Raw genomic sequence first — 26,628 nt, 5'->3', positions numbered from 1 at the left:
CGTACCGAAGCAGCAAGAGCTCGGGCTGTTTCGGAGGAGGGCAGCGTTCTCTCCTCCTCGTCCGTCATGTAGTGTACGTCCGGGTGTGAGAGAGGAGGATGGGAGAGGAGGACAACTGGGTAAGAGGAGGAGCGAAAGAGCATGGCGGAGGAGAATGGCTGCCGCCGGGCGCCACGGCGGAGATTGCCCGGTCATTGTGTCAGTAGTGCGCGCGCCGACGCGGATGCGAGCGGTGCTTGCGAGGAGCGGCGGCCAACGCCTCTTGGGGAGCGCTGCTGCGACGAAGACGACCGACCGATCGAGTCACGCGCTTGTTGCGCCCCTGTTGCCCGAGCGCGCGCGTGTGTGTGCGCGCGCCCTGTTTTAGCGCCGCTAGTGTGAACGGTGGTGGTGTCTTTGAGGCGCGCTGACTTTGACGCGTGCACCATGGGGCCCGCGTCGGCCGAGGCGACTTCGGTGCAAGTGCCGGGATCTCCGCCGCGCGTGCTGCCAGGCTACGTGTCCTTGGTGCTCGGCAAGGGAGACGTCTCGAGGCTGGACATTGTGAGGCATGGATGCGGGTCAGTTGCTCCTTTTGTGCTGCGGTTCCTTTCGCCAGTGGACGGTTGTTCTATCTCGCGCGGCATTCTTTCTTTTCGCAGTTGTGTTCTGCCTACGACGGTCATTTCTGCCGGGGACAGTTCAAGTGAGCGCTCGCAGAGACTTTAGAAACGCAGGAGCTGGGGCTTGGCACCGATCGTGCGATCGGCGATTTGCTCTCACATTGTCAGAATCGGTAGGAACGGTGAAATACTTGTTTTAAAAGGCTGCTAGGTAGCGCGAATGCAGCGATCGTTAAAGAGCCGACGTGCAATATTATGATGTGAAATGCAAGCGATTGAACTTGCGTTCTGGAGATGCTGGTTTGCATCGTCAGAATGTCGTTCGCTTTGCTGTCATTCGCTGGTGATTCGTGCGGCTCGCTTTGACCTGCTGAGGGTAATTATTTTGTTAATTTGCGAAAGCGTGTTCTTTTCTATAGTATTGGCCCGTACTTCTCGTACTAAGCGCTGTTGTGTTTAATATGTGCCCGTCGCAAGTGTTGTACCAGAGGACGCCGCTACAGCGTGATTCGCAGGTTGCTAAGTAGTTATGTTTGTTGCTGGCAGTCAGAAACATGCCAACGAGACGCCCTGGCATCATTTATTTGTTGAACTTGTGCTGATGGTAATTAGACTGACTTCCAAAGCCCTCGGAAAAGGTTTTACCATAATGGACGTCAGTCTTGGTATCCCTGTGCACGTCAGTACCTTGTCACTGTTCTGCTGTATTCCGTGTCATTCAAGCACCATTGCATGAAAAAACTACAATGTAGCGAATGTTCGTGCGCGATCGTAACTGTGCGGCATCTCGCGCGCGACCGCTGATGAGACTCCGTAAGCGGTGCGTAACATTGGCTTCTCTGTGAAGCTACTAAGCTGTGTGCTGAAGGTACCCTATAATTCCGCAGGTGAAAATGCCTTAGATGACTTCTGCAGAGTTAAGTAAGACTTTAAGGACTTATACTAAAAAGCGGTGGCTGCAGGTATACGCTTCGAGCGTCCGCATAATTGCTATTGCAACAAAAGTCATTGCTAGAAGCTGAGGTTGCTTGGCTCAACGGCTTCGTAAAGACGTGACAAGTTGCGAAAACAGCCCTTTATTATTTGATTCTTGTGCGCTGAAGCTTTCCGCCTAGTCCGAAAAGGGAATTCGCCCTGTGGCAGCTTAACAAAAGTTATTTAAAAAACTGACAGTGCTTTTCCTTCGTTTCTCTTCACAGCGGCCTTACATTCTGTCGTAGCGTTTCAACCGAAGAATTTCCAAAAGACTGCACATAATGATGTCGAAGGAAACCTTCAACGAGTAGCTTAACTTGTTCCGACGCAGATAACTTCGAATGACTGTTTTGCATGTGAAGTAGGTTGGTTAAACAGCTATCGGGCTCTTTTCCCCCGCACATTTGCGGTATATCTTACGCATCGTTGACTTCCAATAAAAGTCCGCTGTGTTGCGTTCATTGTATTGACATTATCAACTTTTCTAACCTGGATTCAGATAAACTTAAATGTCTATTTTTGTCTTAAATTTGTTCCGCTGTGAAAGACAACGGTGTATTTACATCGCAGTGTTTATCATAAGCGTGCCGAAGCTATGCTAGCGTATAACTGGACGGTGCTGCCGACTCTCTTTCTGGGACGTCCGTAGCTCAGTTCTCCGAAATTCAATTGCTCCTCGCATGCAATGTCTAAAAAATTCTGGCGCAGATATCTCCTTGCGTTGGCTTCCTACATTTTCGTGACATTTGAAGAACTTTAGAGCTCGCGAATATGTGGCACCATGGAAAAACCTATGTTCGCCAGAAGAGACCTTTTGCTTTCTCCGTACAGGTATGAATTGTATCGAATTAACCTTTCTGGTCGTTTTACGTAACTTCGAACATTAGCAAGAAGCGTATAGGGGATGAGCGCTGTCTTCTACGCTGTTTTTTCCTTCACAGTATAGGTTGTTTTCGCTCACAGTGTTGCTGTGCCCGTTGCCCTCTCTCGTTGTCGTAATATATATTTCGTGGTGGCGTATCTGTGACAAGTGACTCTGCGTTTTTTTTTTTAGATTTTAGTCTTGTTTATAGATAAGTGAACTCGGTCTTCGTGTTACCGGAATCAGGCGATGATGTGGAAATTTCCGGCAGAAATCTGTGTTTTTCTTCTGAATAGGGCTGAAACTGCGTGCCTTCAGCTTCTCCGCGTTCCGCGGCTTGAAATGTAAAGCCAGAGAGAGAGAGAGAAAGCCACTGGAACGACTGCGACGCGTACCGCATTTACGCAATAATACCGCCTGGTTAATTATAGTAGCGTCAGCGAAGTGTCGACGTTACCCCGGCTTTACGACATCCAACGGATTATGATGAATGGATTGTAAGGAAAGCGTTAGTTCTGGATTAACATTGAGCTCATTTAACATTTAGCCAGTCTTACTACGAGAGCCTTTCGCACTGCCGTCCCATTGGAACGTTTCCGTACACTGAACGGACGGCACAAATTAAAATTAAAACGACTGTGGTACATGTGGGAATCGGCCACAGTGGAAACCAAGCATAAGCAGCAAGGAAAATTTAAAAGCAGCTAAATTAAACTATAAAATTTCCCTGCGGTGTGCTTTACATTTAAATGCAACAGCTAGTTTGTATTCAAACCAACATGAACGTATCAACTTCTCGGGGGAAAAAGTGTGACGCGTTAGGGGAGACCTGTATTGGCAAAGAAATTACTTCCAAGGCCTTCGTGTCAAAATTCGCCTGTAGCCAGACCTGAAATGCTTATTAAGTGTATCCTCTAACAGGGGATCATGCTGCCAGTAGCAAACCTTGGTAATTGCAGTCACTAATATTATCAGAGAAACTGTGACATGTGGAAATTACTAGCGGGAAGGAAAGTATATTTTAAGCACATTGGTTTGCATGCCGCTGTACTTGTCGCATATTCTGGACATGGCCGGTCGCGAACACGAGGCGCGCAAAATGAGGGAGCCAGGAGGTTGCGTTCTCTCTGTATCCTGCAATATTTTCAAAGTGCAATAAGCCCTCGTATTGCAGTCATCGGGACATGAATGGCGGTTCCTTATAAACGGTATTTCATTGAAAGCAGAGAGGTGCCAAACGCGCCGTAGTAACGCGGAAAGTGTGCTCCTAAAGTACGGAGGCTCGTAAAGCGTGCATTGAACCAAAACCGCGCTCGACAGTAGCGTCATAAGTGAAATTCTGATCGCGCCCTTCGTCAACCACTTCGTCTGTCGTTTGTGATCTTGTAATGCAGCCACAGGGGGCGAAGACCTGTGACGCCAGGGTACGGAGTTGTATTCGCAATGCATTTTTTGTTTGTTTTACGGATTGATATATCATTATTACTGCTAGGACGTGACCCATACGTCCGTCCGTCACAAAGCGAAAAGCACCTTGCCATCATGGTCATAATGCTCTTTATCTCTCCTGGCTGTCGCAAAGTGTTTCCGAGTGCGCCGCGTTTAACCGTATTGTGTGGCTTTTCCTCTTTACATCAAGTAGCCGAGTCTGGCGCCACTCCACGTCTAATAATAATATGTGAAATGCATGGGCACGTAGTCGGGACCTCGTCGAAGTTCGAGTAAAGCGATTTCGCTTTAGCGACGGTTTGCTGTATGCGCTGCGCGAAGCGATTTGACCTCGCAAAACTTCGCATTAAGCGATCTTTCTAGTAAAGCGATTGAGTTTTTAAAAAAGCGACCGGTAGACGTTTGAACGAGACGATTCCTCTCTCTATCTCCTCCGCAGGTTGGAGAGCTCTTCGAGCGGCGGCTGCCGGCTGGCGCAGGGGACCAGCAGCGGCGCCAGCTGCGGCGCCGGGGGCGGCGGCCATGGTTCGTCGTCCTCTGCCGCCGCCACTGCGGCCGCGGCGAGACCCGTCGAGCTCGCCTTCCGGGGCCTGAGCGTGTCCTGCGGCAGCAAGGCCCTGCTGCAGGACGTCTCCGGCCTCGTGCGACCCGGAGAGATGCTCGCCGTCATGGGACCCTCCGGTGAGTGCCTCGCCGACGGGTCGCCTTTCAGTCGAGCCGCTGCTGCTGAGCTGGCCCGTATAGTTGGTGCGCGACAGAGGGACATGGCGGCAATGCAGTGCTGCACCTTTCAGGACCTCCCTCTTTCCCGGGATGGTCGAAATGAAGCCGGAGCTGTCCAATACACAGCGTCTCTTTTAGATCTGGCGTTCACTTGGGGACCCACTGTTGCTTTGGGACTATAGTCTTGAGGACGAGTTAAGGACCGCACAATGAGCGATGGAACGAAGAATGCTAGACATAGCGTTAAGAGACATAAAGAGAGCAATTTGTATCAGAGAGCAAACGGGTATAGTAAAGATTCTAATTGACATTAAGAGAAAAAAAAATGGAGCTGGGCAGGTCATGTAGTGCGCAAGTTAGACAACCTCTGGACCGTTAGGGTTGCAGAATGGATACCAAGAGAAGCGAAACGCAGTCGAGGACGGTACAAGACTAGGCGGAGCGATGAAATTAGGAAATTCGCGGGCGCTTGTTGGAATCGGTTGGCGCAAGACAGGGCTAATTAGAGATCGCAGGGAGAGGCCTTCGTCCTGCAGTGGACATAAAATAGGCTGATTATGATGATGATGACGACCATGAATCGCGTATAGGTACGGTTTGCAAAGCTAAAGGAACAAGCGTCTGCGTGGGCTATGAGGTCCCGGTCTGTTGAATGTCAGTCGTCTCGATGAAACAAGTCTGTGCTGTAACGCAGTGTCACGCTTAATTGTCAGTTGTCGTTTATTATAGCCGCACCAATATGACAAATTTGGCTACTACGAAGCCTGCGTTCTTATACTATACCGTATCTGACAAAAAAGAACGAAAAAAGATGGAAGCTCCCTAACGCAAGTAAACAAAAGGGCGGGGTGAAATTATGTTTTGCGCCGAGGAAGTCTTGTTCCATTTGCTTATCGTCTGGTATCAATGTCTCTTGAAATTGCAGCTGTGATGATGTTTTGCTCGTCACTTTAGCAAGCATCCATTCCGAAGCAATCGTATCGCTGGCGCTAAGTCTTCTATTGGACCCCCAAATGAAACCTTAACAAAATCTAACCTCGCGTAAGGTTAGGTTTTTTTTGTTTTGTTTTAAGGGCACCGCAGCGCAGCGGCTAATGTCTCCCGTCTCTTTTTCGAACTCGTCTCCGGTTCCGCCGTGGTGGAAGCAGATTGAAGATCCTCGCAATTATCCAGCAGCAGCAATATAATTTTCCCCTTTCTCCTCGTTTTCTTACGGCTAAGTTTCGATATTGCTGACCTGGAAATTCGCCCTCACCCAGCCCCCCTTTCTCCTATCGTTTCATAACAGAATCCATTCGAGAGAAAATTGAATTTTTAGCCCGTTGATGAAGTTTCGCCGGATGTCTGCAAATGGGGGCGGAGGCGTCTTGGGATACCCGCGATATGATTATTTAATCGATTCACGTCTGCTCCTACTGACCTTGTTAATTATCGGCGTCTGCTGTCGTACATATGGCGTGATTGTGTTATCGAATCATCCCCTCAACATTCAACCCCCCTCCTCCCTTTTTTTTTAAACCTCCTCACGTGCTCAAGATAAACGAAAACGGCAGTAATAGCAAAAGATAGTCAAATTACAGCGCACCGAGCGCAAGTGGCAGATCAGCGGTCTTTCTTCTTTTGTGCAATGCAGTAGTTCCGTGGTCGTAAAATATATATAAAAAAATACTGAGCACGTAGTTGCATATCGCTTGACAAGAGGGGAAAACAACTCTTAGATCTTTTAGATGTCGTGATTCGAACTCGAGTAACCTTGTTCCCTTTATTGTGAATGTTTTATCACCTCACAAGATGAAAATTGTAAAGACAACACATTCACTATTAGATAATGCAGATATTAGATGAGGTTGACAAAAAGAAAAAAAAAACGGTCTCAACGATTGCTGGACACGACAAAACCATACACTCTGTAGGTAGCTCGCATAAGAGCATACTCACGATAAGCCTAATACTGAAAGTCGGGTGCAATAGCACAATAAACGTCAGATTGCAAGCCTAACGCAGGCGCAATAATATCACGTAACTCGCGTTTACATAGAAAACAGCGTAAACTTAAGAGGCTCTAATATTACTTTAACGATGACTTGACGCTCATATCTCAGTGCCCAGTCATAGACATTTCAAGGTCCAACCGTAGCAGGAATTTTCGAGCTACTCGCATACCCACATACAAGAAGGCAAAACGGGCGCACACCCACGCGTACACACATGCGCGCCTTACCCGAGCGATCGGTTTCTGGAGAAGCACAAACGCGCACGTAGCGGAAAACCCCCCGCGAACCGTTTTCCCTTTCAGTTCTTTTTCACTGCGCCTTCACGACAATTCCACTACTTACTACTACGCTACTACTACGAGGTCGGTGGGTCAGGGAGCCCTTTCCTTCCGAACAACTAGGCGGAATCCGTGTCTCGCGGTCAGGCGGCGGTACCAGGATTCGGCGAAGAAAGTGCGGGCGCGTCAGCGGCGTCTCGAAAAGCGAGGGCGTTTGAGGGTGGGAGGGGAAGGGTCCTTCGTTTTCCGCGGCGTAGAAAGCGAGCCGGGGCCGAAGAAAAGCGGCTCCCCGCTAGCAAGCGCTCATCTGTGTCCCCCGTGAGGCCGGTCATAATGCTTCCGCGCACCGCGGTCTTCTCTCGAGCGGCGATGAACCGCAGGTGCGCGCTGGCGCGCGCACAATCGCGTCTGCGCGCGCAATGGTTTGTCCTGCCGTACCGTCGACAGCTCCCCGGGCAACGTGGTGCATGCCCATACAGCACCGCCCCCCCCCCCCCTTCCCCAACACACACACGCACGGACAGTCTCTCCTTCTCTCGTAGTTTTCCTCTCACTCTCTCTTGCTTCTGCTGCTTCGCCTGCCCAGCGACGTATGCGTGCTGGCGCCTGCGCGTATAATGGCCTCCTCTCGGCGGCGACGGCGGTCGTGCGTGCTGTCCAGACAAGCCATTCTTCCAGGAGGGCGCGCGCGCCGCGGGAGGTGGCGACGGCGCTTCTCCTACGCGGCGCGTGTTGTGCGGGAAAGCCTTTCTTGCGCCGCGCGCCGACTTCCCGCCGTTAGCCGGAGTAGAGACGGACGGGCGGTGATTTAGGATGAAGAGAAGCGCGAAGAAAGAAGGTGGGGGATAAAAAGCTGGGGCTCTGTTGCGCCTCAATCTTCGTCTTGCAGTGGCCGCGAAAAATGCTGGCCGCACAAAAAAAGAAAGAAGGAAAGACGGTGACGAATCATTGGGACAACTATACGGCCCTCCGTGACATACACACGTGCGTGCAGCCGCTTGTTGTGTATGGCCAGCGAAGAAACGCGGGATGACAGAAGAACATCGTACAAGTCCAGGGCCAGCGAAGCGTTTCTGTAGGCGCCGGTTAGACGGATGAGGCTGCGTTTGCCGAGGTAAAGTGGCCCAGAACCACGCTCCTTCCCCTTTTCGAGAATGCTTTCTAGGAAAAAGGCCCGCTAGGTTGCGCTGAAGGACGCGGGACTCTGTTCTGTCAGTCAGAGCCCCTTTGTGGCGCGGAAGCTACGCAACACTAGACCTCGCTCGCAGCTGTGTGAACTCGGAGAGAACGGAACGCCGTTGAAAGCTATTGTCGTAGTGTAGCATGCCTTGAACAGCGGTCTTGTAACTTTCACCTGCGGTTGCTTCGGTCCTTTCCCGGTCTGGAAAGGTTCGGTGGCATTTGGTCACTAGCAGACAAGGGCCGAAGTTGCCAACAGCGCGTTGAATGGGTGCCGGATAGCTATTTAACGTCTTCTTCTTCATTGTTTCTTGTGGCGCGCCGCACAACACAGAAATCAGGTGCATACACAGGAAAGGAAAGCGGAGAGCAGAATAACTACGAGTTTATTTCGAAGCAGACAGGTGCATAGATAGGTGGTGAAATGACAGTGTTCTAGAAATGAAATTTAACAATCTCGTTCAATTTCCTCTTTAATATTACTCTAAAGTGTCGACAGATTTACCGTAGGCTCCGGGACAATCGTAACACGTATGATTGCGAAATAAGTTGAATAGAATAGTGTCCCTTTCCTGTTTGTAAGGTTGTCAGCACGTATCGGTGATCGAGCGCTAGTAGACGATATCTCGGTCCGACTGAAAGAAATCGAATTTATTGGGTCATGTGATGCAACCGATAAGCGGTGGTCTGCTCGAACAAAACTGGTGCCAAGTAATGATAATGAGATTCGCGGACATCAAGACGATTTGGTTCACGCTGGACGTTACAATAGGAAATCTCCGGGAAATGCCTTATGTAGTGCACTCAAGTTAGCTGAGGACATTGTTCTATCGCGTGGTTGCCGTTTAACGAACGATTAATACTACAAAATGAACGCACTATTTGTATTGATGAAGGCAGACACGTACCTTTAACACGGAGCATGGTAAAATCGTTGGCAAATGTCGGATGTCACGTTGCCGCCTCTTTTCCCCGAGTTGCCGCCTTTTCTCTCGCTATCTCAGACACGCATGAAAAAAAAAAAAAAAAGATCGCGCCCGTACGTTGCCTTCCGAGTTAACGAATGAACGGGTGAGGTCATCGTGAGAGAGAGAGGGGTGGTTGTAAATGGCGACAGGGCGAAACGCAAGCGCGCCAACGGAAAGGCGGTTACGAAAGCGCTACGAGATGAGGTTGACTGAGGCAAGTTGTGGCCTTTTTTCGTTCTGTTGCGTTTGTTCTTTACTCTCACTTGAATTCTTGGCGCTGTGGGTGGCCGATTCTTGTAGGTGCATCGGCAGCCTCCTCTGTACGCTCGATCGGACGCCGCCTCAGAGACTTTGATCTTAGGAGCATTTTCGAGATAAGTATTCCACGGATGGTGCCTGTTATTCCCCCCATTTTTTTTTTCTTGCGTTCCCCAACCCTTCTTTTCGTTTCTTCTTTTGTTTTGTTTTCTTGGCGCACGGCAGATGTTCGCGTAAGTTTTACGTGAAAAAGAAAAGTCAAAATTAAAAAAGAGTGCGTGTGTGTGGGGGGGGGGGGGGGCGAATTGTAAGGTTCCCTCGAAAGGAAGAAAAACTGGCGGCAGCAGCATCGGTCGAGTGTTTTCTCCGGCTGTTCCGCGACGATGACGTCAGTGCATCGCAGCCGGATGAACTCGTCGGGCGCTGACGTCAGCATCCGGTTTACTACGTGACTTGCGTGGACTCTCACGTTACCGCTCGGCAACCCCCCCACGAGCGGATTAGAGATGCCCGTGTTTTCTAAATATAGCGATCACGCGACATTCTGAATGAGAGAGAGAGAGAGAGAGAAACAGCAAGGCTTGAAAAGAGCCGTTGGAGAACTTGCCGGGAATCCGTCGTCGTCGGCTACAAGCACAAATAAAATTAAAGAGGAGGCTTTGTAGCGGGAACGCTGAGCGAACGCGTTGTCTTCGTTCCCCTCTTTTGACGCCCACGCTTGTGGGCAGCCCATAACGCTTACGAACGTCAGGCAGCATTCTTCACAATGAATGTTCGCGCGTTCAGTTGAGTTTCGGCCGGGGCTGGCATGCCTCAAACATTTGGAAGAGAACGTCCCCGATTTCAAGCGGCCTTGCGGTCTCTCGGATAGCGCTAACCTATCCGCTCTCGAAGCGGAAGCATGGGAAAACTCGCCGAATGTCTGCCTCAAAAAGAAAGAAAGAAAAGAAAAGGGCTCTTTCATAATTTCGACGTCTCGGCGGTCGTTAAACACAGACGCGTCATTCTGCGGGAATGCAGTGTACGTGCTTCCATGCAGTCCCCTCCACTTCCGTGCCGTTAACAGCAGCTTGCCCAACGGCGGTTGTTGCAAATGACAAGCAAAATAAGCTCGCGTCTGGCGAGGGACGAGGGTGCGGGATAGCAGCGAAGTCTGAAAACAGAAAAAAACTGAAAGAAATGAACGCCGAGCAACTGCCATCGTAATAACGGAAACTGCGTCGTCGTTGAAGAAAATAATGCATATGGCATCGCAGCTAACAGAAGGCGGCACTGAGAGGTTCGGGAGGCGAGCGCCAACATTTTAGAGGAGGGAGGACAAGAGTGCGTTGTGGGTTCGAATCCGCAACCCGGCGGAAAAAGAAAATTTAAATAAATTTAGAAAGAGAAAAGAGGAGGAAAATCTAGGTCAGCGGTTCCCCCGCCACCCCGTGCGCGCAACGAAGAGGCAGCGAAAGTCAGCTGCGTCATCGCAGTTCTGTCGGCCTCTCTTGTGCAGACAGCGTGTCTGAGGGGGGAAGAATGCACTAAAAAAATATCAGATGCCTGTTTCTTTCCGTTTTATATTAGTTATTTTGTGAACCTGGGCAAAAGCAAAGAAAACGTGGCATCGGTGTAGTACGCGCAAACGACGATCCTGTATAGACACAGCAGCCAACACACACACACGCAGGCAAGCAGACAAACACCACAGGATCAGCAGCAGACGAGAATTCGGCACACACAACCCGGGCGTCGTCTGCTGGCCTCCGCCGTCGACGCCATTTTCTTTATCTGAACGGCCCTTATCCGTCACGGGCTCCTTCCTGTAAACCCTGCGCGTGCAAGCTCGCGCGCGCGTGCTCGCCTACTTTACCGTTGTTTGGCGGAAAGAGGAGGATGGACGGTAGTGGGCGCCCAGGCAGATTGCGATGGGAGGCGCGCACAGTCTGCAGGCGGGCTAGGCAACCGGCACGGTGGTCGTCGCTGTGTAGTCGCGTTATTTTTGTTTTCCTGTTTGTCGATGCGGCGTTCGATAGCGGGGAGCGGCGTGCCGGCACTTTCGCCTTCGAAAAGAAAGAAGCAGCGGGGGCAGCGGCGCCCGCGCGCTCTTCGCAGCCGCCGGTCGACCTGATTCTCAAACCGTGGGGCAGCCCCCCTGCAATAGCGTCCCCCCCCCCTTTCCCCCGCCTTTCCTTCTGCTCGTAGCAGACGAACCGCTCCTCTGTGTCGTCTGCTTCTCTTACCTCGCGAGCACGCGCGCTGAAAGTGAACGGAATCTTTTCTTCTTTTTTGGCGCTTCATGCCCCCTTCTAACGTTCTTCACCGCCATTTTGTTTGTTTGCTGTTTTTTAGACGTTGGAGAACCAAAATAGGCGATAGCGTCTGAAGGGGGAAGTAAAGTGATGAGGGGGATAGCGTTGAGAAGGGTGGGACGGGAGCATGGCGGCGCGTGCTACGAAGCTGAAGAATCCCGCACCCAGCACAGCGGTCCCGACAAGCGAAGCGAGTCTCCTTCGAGACCGAACGGCGCCCGACAAGAAGCGACAACAGGCGCCTTCGCTTTCCCATTTTCTCCTTCGCATTCCATCGCGGTAAGTGCAGGGAAATGGGGACACCCACCTCCGAAGGACGACTTTGCGAGGGAACCCGAGCGTATGCGAGATGGACTTTTCGAGGTGCGCGGACACATAGGAAGTTCAGGTGTCATCCAATGAAGAGCGCAACTATGTGCCGTGTGCATGCGCTTTATTATGCTACGGGCCTTTCGAAGAAATCGTGAGTGACGCGGTTGATAAAGAAAAGGTAAAAAGAGAACGCTTGAAGGGGAAGCCTTCACCCGTCGCAACTCCTCCGTCGGCAGCCCTGTCTCGTCGGTCCAGACAGATGGCTGGCGACAGAGCAGACGGAGGAGAATGCTTGAGATTGAATAAACACTGAGTGTAAGAACGCGCTGTTACGACGGTGTCGGGAAGGAGAAAAGCGGGAAGCTCGCTCGCTCGCTTTCGCGTCGTACCGAGTGCTACTACTAGGCTTTGCCTATACCTTCCGGGGGCCCGTCGACCCGGCGGGGCTTTTGTTGTGCAGATGCCACGCCCTAATCAAAAGGTGCCGCCGGGTCGGAAGAGAGGAGCCGTACGATGAGGAGGCTGGGAGGGGAAGGAACCGGCAGAAGGCCCGTACGTGTAAACTAAACGCACCGCTCCGAGAGTTGAGCCCAAAGTTTTTCCGACACACTTTCTACCGTGGTCCTCGCGAGCGACTACTTCCGCGTTTCATTCGAGCCTTCAATGGCCCCCGGTCCTTCCTGGCATCGACCCCTGGCTTTTTATTTTATCCATCTTTGTCCCCTTGCTTAACTTTGCTTTCACTTTGTTCGCTTTTGTTCTGCGGGATATCCGGCCCACGAGACTCTACGGCGCGCTCTAATAAATTTGCATACTTAATCTAGTGCTTCTCGCCCTCCGTCTCTGCCTCTTCCTCTAGGAAAAATAATGTAGAGCTGGCATTGCGTTACGAAAGTAGGCTAACTCTTCACTTAAGCGTTTTCGCACGAGACACTATATGAGGTACACATACACGTTGCTGCTGCCTCGCTTCTTTCCATAAAGTGGGAAAGAAAAATGAAACGGGTCACTCATCCCCGTGTACTTGTGCGGGGAACAGCGGGGAAAGCCAGGTCACTTTCCCTTTCATGTATAGCTCACTTTCCCCTCCTGTAGCGCGTTCTTTCTCAGATGTTCGCATAGCACCGTCTCCATGTATAGCAGCATATGGTCTTCCGCGTGCTTTGGGACGGAAGAAAAGGTGCCTTCCCCCATGTATGTCTTCTTTCTTCTCTCCATTTGTTAGTTACTCCCGCAGTCCCGGCTGGCTGATCGAGTGCGTTCCTTTTTCTCCATCTTCGACCTCATTCTCATGGACGCGACGGTACGCTTACTGGCTCGCACAAACGAACACTACTGAGCTCTTCCCCCTCAGCCCAGTTCCACCTAGGAATATATAGAGGGGCAAAAGGGAGCCGCGCATCCTCTGAGGCCCTCTCTGGACTCCTTCTGCCGGCATCACGCCCAAGACTGCTTTCTTCTGCGGTTCATTCCCGCTAATCTCTCCCCTTGTTCGGCTTCTCAATCAACCAAATCCTCCTTACTTGTGACCCCGCCCCGAGGAAGCGCACGTGCCCTCTCCAAATCGCGTTCTTTTTTTTTTCGTTATTAAACGCGCGCGCGCACACACTCTGAGCGTCGTTCGTTTCTTGATTTGGGTGCGCTCACGTGACGGACGAGCGAGCGGTGAACGGCGGCGGGCCGGGACGTTACGGGAAAATAGGCGGTCGGGCGCATCTCTCTCTCTCTCTCTCTCTCTCTCTCTCTCTCTCTCTCTCTCTCTCTCTCTCGCTTGCGCGCGCGTGTCTTCGCAGTTTGTTTCGAGAGATAAATGCGGTATTCGCTTCCCCGTTCTAATTTCTCCCCCTCCTCCAGCTTCCCTGGGTCGTGGCCGACAGTGAAAGTTTAACGAGCAGCGGAGAGCACGCCGCCCTGCATAGTACACTGCTTCGAGAAAGCATGGATGGGAGGGTGCCTGGGATAGAGAACGAAATCCGCCGAGAACGACGGAAGCGAAGAATAAAGGAAACCAATTATCCGAGAGAAAGTAATCTGACGCGGCGCTTTCCGCCGCCGACCATTGCTCGGAAGGGCGTCGCTCGCGCTGCGGCAGTTGGTTTCGCAGCGGTTGCCCCAGTTTCCAGCCGCCCTGCTCCTCGTTGAATTATCTGCGCGCGCTGGCACCACTGCTGGTCGCGCCAAGTGTGGCAGTCACCGATTCGCCATTTCTCTGTCCTGGCCTTAAGAGGTCAAGCGTCTCAAGCTCGCTTATTATATGCTCTTCCAGCGAGGGTGAGAAAACATCCCGTATGCCGCAGCCGCTGGAGTGTCCAAACAAACGCGTGACCGACATGCGTGTCGAAAACTTGTTCGTCATATACCGTCGCACTCGCTTAATCATTGACTCTTCATGCTGCTTGTGGTAGATATGTCCGGATGATACGTGAGATAATGGGTTCTGACGCAAAGTTCAACGTTGCAAATGAACCAAAGCACAATCAGCGATCTGTTGCATTTCCCGGTCAAAGTAGTGACGCGAGATGGGGAGAACATGCGGTGAATGTGGACCAGAGGGCTATTTGAAGAAGTGGTGGTACGTTATTGTCTTATTATAACGAAGGAAAAATACGGGCCTTTACTTAATTACTGGCGGTGCGCATCGATTCTTCATTTGGTCATTGTCTATCTATGCCTTCCTCGTTAGCGGTTTGAAAGGACAAGACAGCCGAAGGCTACAAAGCCCGAAACGAGGCGCTCTTTAAGCCTGGGTTATAACCAATGTCTACAGGCCGCAGTTGCTAGATATCTGCGGAGTGTGTATGTGTGGTGCGTACAGGAAGTTTAGTCTGCAGCCTTACTTTCAATGGGGTACCGCAGCTTTTGTAGAGTTTACGCGTATTCCGCGCGCGCTGTTATCTCATTAAGGACTTCATTGTGGAATACCAGCATGGCCGAAACTGGCGTCCTTTTGGTGACGCCTCCTCGCGTATATATTCGTCCTTGTTGAATCTCTTTCGGCGCACTCGCGATGACAATGTTATGAGGGAAAGCCTGCTCTCTACACCGCTCCACGGCGTTTCCGATCTTTCCCGCATTTGTGTCAAAATGGAAACGCCTTCTATTCTTACACGTGATACCGCGCATCAGTTGACCTTGCTGCAACATCCCGTGAACGGATGTTGAGCGTCCCTTCGCGGTGCCTGAAACGCCGAGCCCCAAACACGGCTCCACGATTCGCTACTCTCTCTCACGCGGTGCAGCGCGTCGCTCAGGTTTACGTGCGATGCGTTTACATACTGTATACAGCGTACCGGCTGCGTCTTTCCTCTGACAGGAGCGGAGCCTTTTTTTTCCCGCTTTTTCACCCTTTATACTACATCTCACGCGCAACTTTGCGTTCATCGGCCCTCAATTTCTTTCCCCTTCTATTTCGTCCCCGAATTTAGGCCTTTTAGAAGTTTTCTTTACCCCTACCCGTCACGCAGTCTACCCCATTTCCGAATCGAGTGTGACCTTGTCCCATTTCTCTATCACCTCCCCCCCCCCCCCGAGATGTGCGTGAATCGGTTGCACGACTCGTTCAATTCTCGTTTGCCTCGTCGTTATTATTATTTGGCCCGGCTTTCCGGCCAGGCAAAAATCGGGACTGGCTCCAGCCGAAATCCAAGGTTATACACTCGCTCGACAACCGTTCTTTCGGTCGTGCAACTAATCTCTGTGTCTGTTGCGAGCGATGCTGTTGTAACCTCGGTGTTCAAGGTTCTCTTTTTTCCTGAAAAATGGGATCCTACCGACCGGACGTTTTCGCCCCATTCTTATTTATTTTTTTGTTCATCCGAAAGAAGGGTCGTGTATAGAGAAAGGACGAACGGGGTGCGTTTCGTGGAAAAAGTTGGGAAGAGGAAATTGGAAGCGGTTGTGGTGCATCAAGGTCGGCGGCGTAGCGTGTAGAGGAAGAAAGGTGATGTCGAGTGGGAACTTCAGAAAATAGCGAGCCATTGCATTAAATATGAGTTTTTTTTACACGTGTCTATTTTTTGGTGCTGCCTCGTAGCAAATACGTGAAAAATAAGTCGCAGCTGTTTCAGGCCGGCCCGGTGCGGTGTATAGCAGGGACTGGAACAACCGGCGCTTTCTCCTGGGCAATATTTCTCGCGGAACACATGTTTTAAGTAAGCACGGCAATTCTAATTTAACGGATCGCTATGTAGGTCGCATAAACTGCTGCAGATTGAAACTTTAAATCTCAGATTAGAGGCTCTGTGCCTGTAGGCTTCGCGGATTTTTTTTTTTTTTTTTCACAGACCAGTGTCCCGTACACTCTTGCGGTCGACTTCTGCAGACGCTGCGCGCCAGGCATCTCATTCCTCCTCCTTGTTTCGTTTTTAAACAACGACCGCACTCTCCCCTCCCATAAATACCGTTTAAATACTCCCCTCCCATCGGCGAGTACGGCTCGCTATATACCCTACGCGTACAACAGTACACGCGAATGGAGCCATTCATCTCTATGCGGCTTGTTGTTCCAAGGGGCCATCAATCAGCCCCGAGGCGTGCTAAAACAAGCCGTGCAGCGCCCCGGGGCAGCGCGGTAGCTCCGCTATCAGCAGCAGTGTACGCCTGGTTGTGTTGTTGAACAGCTGGTTCACTCGAGCCGAACAATCCTTCGCCCTTGGCACCGTACAGGGGCTGTGCGCTTGCAAGTGCGGGCCAAGCTGCTGTGCGCTCCCCTTGCACCCCTCCCCGTGCGCTGGGTTGTGACTCCGCCCCACTCGGCTCATTGTGCTTTCGTTCACGATGCACGCGACTGTGTTTGCTTCTTTGCTGTCGCTTTCTTTTCCTATTTTTCTTCATTAGCGTCTGCGCAGGCTGTTGCACACTCGCTTCCCGGGCGTTGACGGCGAATGGGTCTCGAAAAGCCCCGTTTACGCACGTTCTCGTTAGCCCGCGGTGCAAATAAACGTCGGATATCTGGCTGACAGAGTCAAGATGGCTCGGCTTCCTCTTTTCTGTTCCCTTTACTTCTCCTCCGTCGTTTGATCTTTCCTTTTTTGCGAGACTGGCTCAGTGTGCTGGCAATGGAATTTGCCTTGGGATGATGCGTCGTTCTCCCTCGCGATTTAACGCGAGGAGTTCGCTTCTGAGTGAGCCCGCGCGGGCATTGTCGCAATATGCCCAGCGTGTCAGCTTTGCACTATTCTCTTTGTCAATCAGGGGCTCCCTTCTTCGGTGCCTCTCACAGGCCTTGGTACGTTAAGTTTCATAGGTTGTTGCTGCTTGCGCTGTTTTATTATTAAAAAAAAAAAAACTGTCGCGGTGTCTCTTGCACCTCGCCCGCACTCTCATTGCGCACATGCTCGCTGAAGAGCCGGTTGTCCGTCGTCGTCATCATCATAATCATCATCGTCGTCGCCGCATCTTCATCATTATTATTATTATCATAATCGCATCATAATCGCATCATCATTATCCACATCATCAGCAGCAGCCGCCTCCTATTTTATGTTCACTGCAGGACGAAGGCCTCTCCCTGCGATCTCCAATTACCCATGTCCTGCGCTAACCGATTCCAACTAGCACCCGCGAATTTCCTCATTTCATCGCACCACCTAGTCTTCTGCCGTCCTCTACTGCGTTTCCTTTTCTTGGTATCCATTCTGTAACCCTAGTCGTCCAACAGTTATCTAACCTGCGCATTACATGACCTGCCCAGCGCCGTTTTTTTTTTCTCTTAGTGTGAATTAGAATATGATCATATCATTTATGATCGTAATGTCCACTGCAGGCGGGGGGGCCTCTCCCAGCGACCTTCAGCTACTCATGTCTCGCGTCAGCTGTGACACCATCCGGTGCCTGCAAGTTTCCCAACTTCATCACCCCACTTAGAGGCCTGGCAGCTTCGACCCCGCGTCCCTTCTCTCAGCACCCATGCTGTAACTCAAATAGATCACCGGTTATCCGCCGTTCGCATTACGTGGTCTACTCAAGCTCCCTTTCTTACTCTTTAACTCAAGTAGAATAGTGACCAGACCCCTTTGGGCTTTAATCTACAGCGCTGTCTCCCTGTGGATCAGTTTGGTGGGGGCAGGCCGCTCCACATTAACCTTTTCTTCCGCTGTAGCACATTTCGGCAGTGCACTCTCCTTAAGGAGATGGCATCCCCACTTTTCAACTAGTGCCAGACTTTAATGCGCCCAATAGAGCGAGAGCGTGTGGCGTACGTGGCACTTGTTCAGCGCACTGTCGATGCCAAGTCAGCCAAGTCAAGACGACTTCTTAGTCGCAATACGCTGTCCAACGCGTGGATGGACGCGTTCAGGGAAAGTAAGCAACGCCAACACAGCAGGGTTCTAATTTCTTTTTACTGGAGCTGATTCATGTTCGAAACAGCACACAAAACAAGAAAGGCAGCACGTTGTCTAGCCTTTGTTCCATCTCATATATTGCGCACGCTGCTTCAGTCAAAGCTGAACCCCGAGTTATGAAGCAGAGGCACACTCATCGTTTACGCGTCTGTGCACGCGTTTCATACGCTTGATCCTGATAATGCGCCAGTGGCAACTGTTACAAAGGTTGGCGGTGACATTGGCTTGGCCACACTGCGCCTTGAAAAAAAAATGGCTGACGCCGCAAAGAGTAAAACCACGCCAACAAATGCTCGGACTGACGTCATATTTCTCAGGGAGGGTCCTGTAAACTAATTCAATTAGTGGCTTTCAAAAGAAAATTTGGTAAATTTCTGTCTGAGTGGGAATCGAACCCAGGCCTCCGGGGTGCGATGCGAGCACGCTTCCCTTAGGGAGCCTACTTGCACGTATGCTCCATAGCTTCCCTGATGCCATGGCTGCTCCACGGTTTTGGCTTACTAAGCGTGTGCCTAGTGCGTGCCCGACTTCACACGTCACGTGGTCACAGAGACGCGCTCGTGCCACTGCTCGCTCGTTCGTCGTCTTCCACCGCTGGTTCCGATGCCGCTCGTCATGCCAGCGTTCTCGTCCTGCCCCTCCCTCTGCGAAGGCGCCGACGGCACTGGCCCTAAGTACCACCAGGGGCGGCGATTTCGGTTAGCTCTGTTGTGCGCTCCGATGGACAGTTTCCAAAGTTCTTCATAGACGTATCTTAATCGTGACAGAAAGTGTGCCAAGTGTGCAAGCAGGCTTTCGCCTTAACGTTTTACAAACGTGTAACACTCGCTTACTTATATAGAGGGGGGGGGGGGAGAGGAGGGAGCAAGCAGTCTTGTAAGGCGAGTTGTTACTCCCCTCGCGCGACGGGGGAAGCCAGTGGTAGCCCGGCTCGACAGCACGGCACATCACTCGACGTCGCCGGGAAAGACGGCTTCTCCGTTTGGCAGGCCGGGGCGTGCTCTTTCTTGAGCGCCGCCGCGCAAGCAGCCGCCGGGGCGATAAGTCGAGAAGCGGGTCAAGGACGGTGCCGCAAGCGCCTCCCCCCCCCCTTTTCCTCTCCCCACTTCCCCCATATGCGGGGGATGAAAGAGCAGCCACCCAAAAGACAAAAGCGCGAAGCAGCCAGCGCCAGCGCGCCGCTTAGGACGGGTCCTCTACTACGGCCACCCGGCCAAAACAGCCAAAACATGCCGCCTCGCTCGCTCGCTCTTGCCACTAAGATCCCCCCGTCCTGCAAGGAAGGAGCCTCTTCACGGACTACCATACGTGTGTGCGTTGCGCGCGCCGCTTCGTTTTGTGGCGGTGGCGGCGGCCGCATCTGCGGTTTGCCGACCTCGTTTCCTCTTTCTGTTGGTCGTACCGCCGCCTCCCGGTCTGGTGCTCACCCCTCATCTTCCGCTGTGTCGCATCCTTCCTTCCTCGCGCGCTGAAGACAGCGGAGAGAGCATGCGCCGACTCTGCCACTCTGCCGTTCAGCGCAGGGACTCGGCAGTCCCACTGACCCAGACGGCCGGAGTGGCACTTTATAAATATACAGAGTACCAAACGAGACAGAAGTACGCAGAGATTCGGAGGCATGGAGGTGGTCAAACAAGCGGTATCTCGGAGGACTGGTGTTTATCCCATCTGATTTGGCTGAATTATTTCTTATGGACTAGAAGTGTTGGCTTGTAAGCACAATATGTTGCCAGTTTCTCCTGAACGTCGACTTTTTCAGTGAGTGAACGATGATCATGATTGGTGAACGGAAACATTTCAGCTATTCAGAGCAGTTCGCAACCAAACGCGCGGGGTGGGGGTCGGGGGCGCTCACTTGCAAAAAGAAAAAGAAAAGAAGTATCGCATTCCTCATAACCTGACCTATAGATTGTTGAAAAGTCTATTGTCTCCGTTTACGTCATGGCAATAGCGGTTATCTAGAGCCACCTCTTGTTCAACAACTGTATATCAGTTAACCGTAGAACGTTTGATAGAGGCCAGTGTCACTCCTGGACGAAGACAAGGAATTTCTTTGTTGGTTCCGCGCGAAGCTCATATGCTGCTCCAGGGTCCAGGTACACGTGAAGACCCTGTGTGTCTTCGAAGGCGTCTGCTCCAACATCTGCAGGAGACGGTCACCAGACGCTGTAGGCTCTGCCCTGGAACCAGTCCTAGACGAGACAAGATTCTAACCCCCGTATTCAGAAATGCCTCTCAACTTGAATCCCGCGCTTGCATAGGCGGAAAGTTTTCATTTTTCCGGGGGGAGGGGAGGGAGTGGCTGGGGCCCGACTATCTTTCCGAACCTCATATATATATACAGTTGAAGAAACGAAGGGGCACACTTACGAAAATTGCATGTTTAATGGTTGAACGTTTCGGCCTTGGCACGGCCTTCGTCATAATAAACACAGATACAAGAGCGCAGCCGCGTTTATGGGCATGCGCACGTGGGCATAATCAGCAGTACGTGCACGTGTACACTTGCAAATAATAAAAGAAAGTGTAGCAGCAAGTGTAACTTAGCACGCTAAATGATATGTATGAAATATCATTATAATGTCACAATGATTTTACATGAAGTTACAGAATTATACCCGTTGCGACATAGCAAAACTTTTGCCATGTCGCATTTGCCATGGTGTAACCTTCCTTCGTGTAATTGTCGTATGCTTCGCTATCACTAATACTGCTTCGCCTTCCCGGAGAAACTGCAGCCTGTGTCTTTCTTTTTTTTTTCTGTGAGTCAGGTTATAAGCGGTCTTGCGCATGACTGCTGTCGATTCTGATTTCGAGTGAATTCGGCTTAACGTCGTTTCGGTTACTGAGTGAATTATACAAGGTGCCCCAACTATCATGCACCAAGACTTAAAAAAAAAATAGCAGTTGGGTTACACGAAGAAAATCTAGTGCATATTGTTGCCAGTACAGTGGCGTAGCCGCCAGTTATTTTTCTTTACTGACATTTAATTCGGTAATTGCAATTAATTATAACTCGAGAAGTACTGTCCTGATTATGAAAGTGTCAATGAGGCATCTGTAGGCACCCCCAAATGACGTCCAACTGCTGCGCTTTCATCGACGTACTAATTGCGAGCAATTTTTTCCGACTGGCAAACAAACCTCACGAAATATATATATCACAAAGCAGGGCCCTCAAATAAGGTGATTGAAAGCAACTGCATTGTCTGTCGCAAACCCGAAGAGACAGCGCATCACCTTCATAATGGTATGGAAGCAGCACCAACAGCAGGTTTCGCGACTTTGCAGCTAGTACTTCCGCTTTACGTCTCACTTATTGCGCTATCAAGGCCGACTGATCACATTGACAACAAGATCCCTTGATAACGCGGCCGAAGCGCCGCTCTGACCACTAACGAAACGCTAAAAGCAATGTAATAGGCATAGCATGTTTCAAGATCACGGCTTTGCTCGCACCGCGTCGACAGAGTGCGCGCGCAAGCTATATTACGCGCCAGAAACTTGCTTCGGACCAAAGCCAAAATTAAGGTGACGGTTTTAGTTTTCATGAGAGTGTATACGTGCTGCAAAAACAGGTTCACGGCATAAAATAAAAGCGAAACAAACAGACCGGGAAGTGACCCACGTGTTGAGAAAAGGCAAAACGCATGCATTGAAGAAAGTAAATAACCGAATTGGCAATCGGGACGCCCCCCCCCCTCCACACACGCACACACACACGCACACACGCACGCACACACACGCACACACAATCAGATTTCAGTGTGCCCTCATTATCAGTGAATTCGCAAGATTTCAGAATACGGGGGTAAGAGCTGCCAAGCTACGAACTGATGAAACTGAATCATACACTAAGCTCAGTGGGTCTAAGCATCTGCCCCGATCAAGGAGTTCGTTTGACGTAATAGTTCTGCGGAAACCCGCAAGGTTTCCTTTGGGTTTTCCTTTGTAGCAATTGCTACGATTGGGGTGGATGTCTCATTTTCCCTTCGTTAAGAAGTTCGTTCTAACAACTCTACGCACTTACGGCGGAATTAGCGCTTGGCGGGAAACCCGCTGTAGCGGTTTAAACGGTCGCCATAACTCTTCCGCCATTTCGCGAAAACACTTTAAAAAAATAATTCATCACACTACGCAACTACGTACTTTCGCTGGCAGCTTTTTTCCTAAGTTAAATGAGCTCTGCACGCAACATTAAACTGTCCGAATGCAAAACTTGTGCCACCCTGTTCAGCCGTCGTGCGCGGCTTGTTTGAAGCCTCATTATACAGTAATCTTTGAGTATGCGGGTTTCGCAAAAAATTGGGGAAAAAAAAAATGGGCAGCTCGTTAACGCTCATCTTTACTTGCAGCAGGTGTATACCGCAGATGAGCGCACTGCTGTGCACGAGGTCGCGGGTGCGGTTTCCGACCGCATTCCAAAACGGCGAATCATTGCGGGAACACATATTTAGACGTATATTTAGATATACCTTACACACTTTAGAACGTACATTTCGGGAAAGGGGAGGGAGGCAGCACGTGCCCGGTGTGCCCTCTCCCTGGCCACGCCCCTGGCCACGATGCGTGGACGAGCTTGGCATGCCGCTGGTCAACCAGACGCGATGCCCTCACCCAAGGAATGCGAGTCTGTTCGGTCGCAGCTCAGCGGGTGGCGTGGCTATAGCACTCCCAATTTTTATTGAGACGAGCGAGCGTTGCAGCGTCGTCACGCCCTATCCACATTTCCGGCGCCCAACTGTGTGCGTGTGTGCGCGCGCGCCATATGTGTGCGGACGAAGGACATATGTCCTTCGTCGGCTTGACGAAGGACATCCATCTATCCGCTCGACGTTAAATGGTGGGCGCGAAACATTCCCTCCGGCTCGCCGCTGGAACGCTCGTCTCGGGGCGGGAAATCGCGACATATGCACTTAGCATATGTCCGCGGTCACGGACACTCCTTTCGCGTGATTCAGTTCAGCGGCTTAACCGTTGTGTGTGCAGGTCAGCCTGTTTCCTTTTCGTTTTCCCCCGCCAGTATTGCCACCCCCCCGCCCCCTCTCGAGCTTTAGAAGCAGCGCTTTGAGAAACGAGATGTCGCTCAGCGCGCACAGAGCGGCACACAAGGGTTCTGCCCGAACACTTCCGCCACCTGAGTCTCAATCGCGATGTGGTACAGCGTCCGGGGTCATGTTCGATACCGCTCATCATTCTAAACGATTTTGTGAATAGTGATAATGTTATCTGTAGGGATGTGCCAATATACGAAATCCCTAATACGAATCTAATAATGTATCCTATTCGGTTCGTGGTCAGTTCGAGAATTCACTACTGGAATTTGTCGAATATTCGTTTCTTTCGAACATAGTGGATAACAATTAGCGCTTACTGGAGTTTTGAGGAAGAGGGAACGATAGAAGCGAGAACTGTTCCGAATTGTTGTTTCAGGAGAGCAACGTTTGCTGCGCAGAGGCACCAATTACATAGAGAACGCACGGGGCAGATAACTTACCTCAGTTATGTCCATTCATTCAACAAGAATGGCTTGCGTTTGTGTAGCCTGTATAATACGAATTCGTGGTCTGGACTTGTGTTGGTGTGTCCTGCCTCACCTTGTTTACACCCGTTTAAGATGATGTGCGCCGCTGTATCCAGTATCATACATCTTCTTTAGCGAACACAACACTGGGTGTGCGTCTGGTGACGCGCTGTTCCCTTGTGCATCACTATCATTTTCATGTACAGCAAAACAACTGCTTTGCAGTTATTTCGAGATGTTATTTTCGAGCTCCTTAGTTGCCCGGGGGTTCAAGTGTGACTGCTATTACATACGTGGCGAGATAATATATGTAAGATCCATTTCTGAAGGCAGTGTCTTTCGTGGGTCGATCTCGAAGAGAGGTGAAGCGTAACGACAAAGCAGCAGCTGCTGCTGGTGATGATGGTGACAACGACGATGGACCTTGCTATTCCGAGCTTCGCTGATGATAATGATAATGACGTTTGTGATGACTGTGGTGGCGATGTGATTGTAGTGATGATGTTGGTAAGTTGATAACTGATCGGAAAAATTTGTGATCCGATTCAACCTCTACTTGACGTCGATCAAACGTTGTCGCTCCAGCGCTGCTCTCACAATTAATCATGGGGTTCGTGCGCCCCATCGCGATCCCCTACACTCGCCCAGGCCGGAAGGCAGTCTATCGTCGAGTTCAACTACGTGTTAACGTTACCTTCCAACATTTCTTTATTTATGAACCGAACTGGACTCCGCAAAAACTTCATCCTTTACTTTGTTTAGAAATGACTAAATATTCGATTTCGAGAGCCGAAGGTTGTATTCCTTGAACATTCGTATTCAACTCGGAAATTTTACTATTCGAACTCTCCTACGTATTGGTCTCGTGCGAACAAACCCCACATTACACGCGAATTCGGAAGCCGTCCGCCGTTCGTGCGTATAGCGTGTCGGACACAACTCAAATAAATTTCTCGGCACTTTCACACGCCAGCTCTCTCAAACGACGTCCTCGATGCGAGCGCCTGCAACTTGTTACCCGCTTTCGGGCGTGCTTCAAGAGGGGCACATTTACGGGTCACACGCACGCACACACACCCAAGTCACTATCGGCAAAAGACAAAAAAAAAAAAAAAATCGCGCTTCCGGTGTGCCGTGGAGTGTCACACCGTCGTTATTGATGGAAGCTCTGGAAAGCGCACGTGTTCGACAGACAGCTTGCAGTAAAGACAAGAGACTAGGATAAAAAAAAAAATCTGACAAAAAGCTCGCGTTTTTCGTTGGAAAGTGAGACGTACGTTCCGAGTGGAGGGTAAACACGGAAGGACGGCTGGTGCTGCCCACCACGGACCGAAAGGTTTGGTCTCCCATGAAGAGAGGAGCGGGTGACGGTTATGGAACACCGACGGCAGACGAGCGGCCCGGGCACATGTTCGTTGGCATCGCGGTGCGTCGTCTGCTAGCTCCTCATCTCCGTTTCTTTTTTAAACGCGGCCGTCTCGTCCGTTTTCTGTGAGCATTGGCAGCAGACGAGCTTGTTTGTTTCACTTGTGCCGCTTCATGGCGCCTTCCCACGTCTCATTTCGAGCGAGCGCTTCCTGGTGGCTTTCGCAATACATTTTTTTTTTCTTTTTCTTCGGATGTTTCCTACGTTGCACGGGTCGGGGTTGTCGACCTCCGCTAGCTGCCAGGCGACGGTGGTCGCATCGACCACAACTTAATACCCTTTGGTTTCTTCGCGAGGGCAGAGGAACACACTTGTGACTGGAAAGTACTTAACACAGACACTCTTCAACCTTGTCTTGCGTCTCGCGCCGCGGCGTCCCGGCTATAACGAACAGGCTTAGCTAAAAATAGTTCGGGTGTATTTCAAGTCATTTTATTATTGCCTGCTACGCGTATTTTTTTTTTCAATAAATGAATTCCTTCCTTCTTCACTCCACTGGAGATCATTAAAGTCTGTAACAGATGCATCACATAAGTTCGTTTAGGCGAGTTCGTGCCTTGAACCGATTCCAAGTGTCACCCAGAATGGCGTTCTTGATGCGCGTAATTGCGTAGACCCTGCTGCCCCTAACTTTCCCACTGTCGGCATGCTGCCGCGGTGCAGCACATTTGCTGAAACTTCGGGTGAGGCCGCTCCTGGCATTCAGTGGCGGGATGTCTTGGTTGAAGGGCTTGATTCAAGCCCCCGAGTTCCATACAGCCAATGAGCAATCCGTTATGTTATGAGGAAGTCACTTTACGGGAAAATTGCGCGATCAGCTTCACAGGTTCGATATAGATAGTAATTAGTTTTAGCCGAGCTCGTTATATTCAAGTTCTAGTGTGTTTCCATGTCGTCAACTTCGTGCAGTGCATCGAGAACTTTGGGTCGCGTCATCAAAGCAGGAAATTGAACCAAACAGGGAGAGAGAGCCTGGCTGTTTGCCTGACATGCTACTCCAGGTGCTGACTGATGATTATGATATATACAGTGATAAACACCTAACAGCAAACACACACTCTCTCACTCTCTTTCTCTCTCTCTCTCTCTAGACATATTTGCAAAGTTTCCTTAAGGCTCGTGACCCGCAAGAACTTCAGCAGCGCTTTCGTGGCTCGTAACGCACTGGCATGGTGCTTTGCCATGGGCCGACAGGGTGCTGTAGTGCCAAGCTCGAGTCCCGTTGAAGGTGTAGCGACGCTTTCAGATACCCTCTCGCTGACGCGTAGTGGTGGCAGTCGCACAGAACATGTTGCAGGTCTTCAGGGACGTTACATTCAGAGGTCCGCACTGGAATCCGTCCAGAGGGATCGCTGGAGACGCCAAGCGTGTTCAGATACCAGTGTCGCCGCGTCTTTTCTCGAAAATGTACCTAGGCCATTTCTCTCGAAGTGTCGTGTC

General features: G+C 50.9%; 1 protein-coding gene across 6 annotated transcripts in view; it reads left to right on the top strand.

The window, feature by feature from the left end:
- LOC142575350 (uncharacterized) overlaps positions 1–26,628 on the top strand; it is a 229,873-nt gene that overhangs the window by 167,560 nt on the left and 35,685 nt on the right. For all 6 annotated transcript variants that reach the window (XM_075684634.1, XM_075684638.1, XM_075684639.1 and 3 more), the window contains exon 2: positions 4,328–4,569. In XM_075684634.1, coding sequence (XP_075540749.1) covers positions 4,328–4,569 — 242 coding nt within the window. The remainder of the gene's footprint in view (positions 1–4,327; positions 4,570–26,628) is intronic.

The sequence above is a fragment of the Dermacentor variabilis genome, chromosome 3 (genome assembly GCF_050947875.1).
Source record: "Dermacentor variabilis isolate Ectoservices chromosome 3, ASM5094787v1, whole genome shotgun sequence".
In the NCBI taxonomy this organism is placed as follows: domain Eukaryota; kingdom Metazoa; phylum Arthropoda; class Arachnida; order Ixodida; family Ixodidae; genus Dermacentor; species Dermacentor variabilis.
The sequence above is the reverse complement of the archived record's forward strand: the minus strand, read 5'-3'. Positions and strand labels throughout refer to the sequence as shown.